The 4,235-nt window shown below is 34.7% G+C and overlaps 1 protein-coding gene across 1 annotated transcript; it reads right to left on the bottom strand.

Annotated features, from left to right (window-relative positions):
* Positions 1–753: 753 nt before the first annotated feature.
* On the bottom strand, positions 754–3,009 carry LOC106435115. Its single transcript, XM_013875967.3, has 7 exons — positions 2,454–3,009; positions 2,023–2,270; positions 1,892–1,947; positions 1,741–1,819; positions 1,532–1,670; positions 1,207–1,320; positions 754–1,130 (listed from the first exon to the last, which is right to left on the bottom strand). Exons 2-7 carry the CDS (start codon positions 2,178–2,180, stop codon positions 939–941), a joined length of 738 nt encoding a protein of 245 aa, XP_013731421.2. The 5' UTR covers positions 2,181–2,270; positions 2,454–3,009; the 3' UTR covers positions 754–938.
* Positions 3,010–4,235: the final 1,226 nt, after the last annotated feature.

Genomic DNA, 4,235 nt, shown 5'->3' with positions numbered 1-4,235 from the left:
AAAAGACTTCAATAGATCATAGATGCGATAACATTTTTCCTCTTCTTAATTTCAGGTTGTCGTGTTTTCCTTCTCCCTTTCTTTGGCCAGTACTCAGTTTTTGAATACTCCATGACTATTACATAGCCCGATTAATCGTTACATTCATGCTTAAAGCCATCACAAACATGCGTGTTTACCCTTTCTCCACTTTTCCATGAATAATACAATTTTTTTTTTTTTTGTTGATTATTTTTGTCTGCGTAATAACTAATTTTGTAATTGAAAGAAATTAGCCTCATGAAGTTCCTTAAGAGAAATTATTGAACATGACCAAAACGGATCGACTCTGATGGGCCTGAGCTTCGTGTAAGGCAAGTAAGCGTAGACACTTCCGCTTAAACCCTAGACACTAGAACGTTCAATTGCCATTTAAATCTCGCTGAAACCCGAGCCGATCCAGTCTCCGTTGTCGTTGATTTAAAGAGAGAAATGGCGAAGCGTTATGATCCCGATCGACGTTCAGCTTGTGTGTTGGTGGAGAATATTCCGGGAGGGTGGTAGCAGTTGGCTCTGTAGCGAGATACAGAACCGGGAATCTGATTTCGCTTTGGTTAAGGAAGGAGACAGTGTTCTTTTTCCTGTGTTCGGTGGTATTCAACTGAAGCTTGAAGAGCAACAGTATGTCAGGTTTCAAGCGGCGTTTCACTTGGCTGTGCCCAGGACTGATGACTATACTTCATGATTGATGTGTTGGCTAGCAAGAGAGTGTTCTGTTTCCTATTGCATGGATTTTTATAATTTCAATAACGTTCTTACATGATCATGCAAACACCATCTAGTAGAACTTACGTAGATATTACTGACTACAATGGTTCTTAGTTATGTCGGCTGATTAGGAGTAACAGAGAAACTATTTTGGTTTCTCTGTTCCAAGAATAGATAACTTCCCATATCTACTATTCAAGAAGCTTATTACATGTTCCAACTCCAATGGCTGCAGCAAGGTGCCAACCAGCGTGAAGGAACTGTGTCTCGGGAAAGAAATCATCAGCTAGGAAGAGAGCACCTCCTAGTAACGAAGACATCTTGTGCACGTTATGAGCTGTTTTGAGATCTGGATCCTTTAAACTTCTTTTAGCAAACGCCACCTGAGCCAAAAAAAAATTGTGTTATTCAGTTAGATTACATCAAGGAGTGTAGTGTCTCATGAGCTTTAATTAGTACCTCCATCATTCCGGTATGAACAGCAGAGACCATTAGAGGTTGAAACGGTAGAACTAAAGCTGATGCAGCCATTAAGAACTTTGGATTCTCATTCCTTAGAGCCCTTGAAAGACACTGTCCAATACACAATCAAATCTACCCAGTTATATTGGGTAAAGACATCAAAACCGGTCCTGATCATTACTAACATTGGTCCTGGATCCCAAAATTTTTTAACCTAATATATATTAAAATAGTTAAATAGTTAAAATAACTTTTTACTGATATCCTTACTAAATTGTTTAAGGCTTGACAGTAAAGTTTGGATAAGAAGAGTGGAGCTTACTATTGTTGTTGTGGCGATCATAGTGTAATCTAGCCATCTCAGGTACTTCCTCAACTTTCCTCTAGAGGCATGATACAGACTCGAAGCGATTCCAACTCCAATAAGAGAGTTTGCGTACACTTTTGTGTTCAGATTCTTCCTATATTTGCATAGCTTCTTGTCAGAGAAAGTCTACTTACAAATGGTTTTGGCAAAGAGAGAGCATTTACCTTGGTGCTTGCATTCCAAGGAAGATGAAAGGAAGCGAAGTAGCCACATTAGCTGCTGTTTCTAAGACACTCTGGTCCCCTGTCAGTACATGACTGATTCGTGAGAATTGGAAGACAAAGATGGAAGGAGTCATGGTGGTTTTAATAATACCGCGAATGCAGCAATGGATTGGCCTTAGACATGGAGGTCTTTGTTGCCAAACACGTCTGTAAAAAAACGAGAAACCAAGTTATTACTATTATCATTTCAGAAAGGTTAAAAACATCAGGTCATGCACGTACTCGATGAAAAGTCTTTGATTTGTTCCCATTTCTGAGGATTTATTGGTCTGAAAGTCACCAACTTGGGTTGTTCGGTCGTATGAGAAAGGCGACACGACGTGAACTCCATGGATACCCTCAAGGGCGTTGCTTGACTTTGCTGCAGTTTGAAGGCTCATTGGCTCTTTCTCAGAACCACACAACAAGACCAAGTCTCTTCTTTCGCCAGCAAAGCAACTACTTGCTGGCTGTTTCTTGTTTGTTCTGCTCTGTAATGATAAAAAAAAAACATAAACATGTAATGAAGTACAATTCGTTGTAGGTTCTGTTATTCCACAAGTTGTATGCTAGATTCTATGTGATCCGAATCGTAGTTGCGTCTTCACTTATATATTACAGAACAAGCAAGAAGCAGCTAGAGAGAGAGAGAGAGAGAGAGAGAGAGATCGAACCTGGAGGAATGGCCCTAATGTGAGAAAGTGCTAGAGAAGAAGTGCATAAATATTGGAGAAGGAGCAAGTAGAAGAGGAAGATGAGAGAATATAGTGAGAGAGATGCGAATGAGTCGAAGAATCTTCCTCCTGAACTCTCCTACTCCACGGCATATTCTCATCATCATTATTCTTATTGAGGTTACCCGGCCCGGTTTTGCCGGTTTATAAACCGATTTGATCCGAAACTCATATGTTCATGCATGGGTGTATAATATGGGCCATATAAAGGGTAAAGCCTATGAACAAAACTGGGCTGCGCGGTGATGCACGTTTTGTGAAATGTCCTCTCAAGTTTCTTGACGCTGGATTTTGATTTGGTTTTGTCTTCGTCTTTGTTAGTCATTTTGAACCTTTTTTTTTTATAATTAAGAGTTCACTGACTGTAAGGATTTGAAAAGAGAAGCCACTAAGATAAGGGCAAAACATGCTTAGCACTACCAAAGTACATATGCTTGTTTAACATCTATACTATTAAAGCAGAATCCCTATTAAGATTATGCCCTTAATTTATATAGATATTTACAATGTCATGCCATTCCCATTTTTAGAATATTTTAAATTATTTTCGCCAACTATATATTCACTTAATCATAAATAAGATTTTTTAGACAAATCACATTGCAGCCATTCTTTAATTTGAGCTTACCAAAATTAATTAAACATTTGGTATAACTTATTTCATTATCCACGACTATTATTTACTCTTTCTATTTCTATTAAATAATGCGAAAAAAGTAGAAGGAAAAAGTAGAAGACAGTGATGAAGCTGAAGTTCCTAAAACAACATATCATCCGAAACTGCAACACTCTATAGATGATGGTATCATATTAGGTAATTGGATTAGAGGATCATGAAAAATATTTTGAACATCATACTCTTATATTTTTTAATAAATAAATTCACATCATATTTTAACAACTTTACACCACGAAAACGTTGAACGTCCCCATGATTAAACAATGGATTTACAAATTTGAACTATGTAGTGCATTTAACATAATTGGTTAGACTTATTCATCAAAAAAATCTACGTCAAAATTTTGGAGAGTTTATTCAAGTTACTATTTTGTTATGGCATATATCATCTAAATAGAAGATATGTTGTGTTTTTCAGGTATATATCCTCACATATATAATTTAAAAATATATGTTCCATTTTTTCATTTCTTTGATTAAAATATTCTTAAAAAATATAAAACATGGTTGAACGATGGATTATCACATTTCAGTTTTAAATTATTTAATATGGAACGGGTTAACTAAACGGATTACAAAAAATTTTGATTTCGATATAATATTATATATAAACATACTATATCTATGAAATATTATATCAAAATATATGATATCTATAAAATATTATAAATTAACATAATATATATTAAACGTACAAGTAATTTATGTTAGAACATAACATATAAAACTAAAATATTAAAATTTATGGTAAAAATATTTAATATATGTGAGAACATAGCATATATAACTGTAAGAATTTTTTTCTAATCCTTTTCTTAAAATTACTCTTCACAAACCTAAACAATGAACCGCATTACAAAGTTCACCATATTTACAAATTTAAGATCAAAAACTCAATTTTTAACGTAGTAATAAAACATATCTCTCATATTTCAAAAATAATTTCCTATCTAAATTTTAAATATTTTCTTCAAAACTCAACATCTTAGATTCTCTAGAAATTATAATTAAAATAAATCATTTTTCACAACTTTATTTGAAAA

This window comes from Brassica napus, chromosome C7 (assembly GCF_020379485.1).
Source record: "Brassica napus cultivar Da-Ae chromosome C7, Da-Ae, whole genome shotgun sequence".
NCBI lineage: Eukaryota > Viridiplantae > Streptophyta > Magnoliopsida > Brassicales > Brassicaceae > Brassica > Brassica napus.
Note: the sequence above shows the minus strand (reverse complement) of the source record. Positions and strands in the feature narration are given on the sequence as shown.

Bases quoted from the DNA above. Each gene is read 5' to 3' on its own strand.
- LOC106435115 (XM_013875967.3), bottom strand. From the start codon at position 2,180: ATGAGCCTTCAAACTGCAGCAAAGTCAAGCAACGCCCTTGAGGGTATC. The intron at 1,820-1,891 runs GTATTATTAAAA...ATGTACTGACAG, and splicing joins AATCCATTGCTGCATTCGCG to GGGACCAGAGTGTCTTAGAA. The intron at 1,321-1,531 runs GTAAGCTCCACT...TGTATTGGACAG, and splicing joins TGATCGCCACAACAACAATA to TGTCTTTCAAGGGCTCTAAG.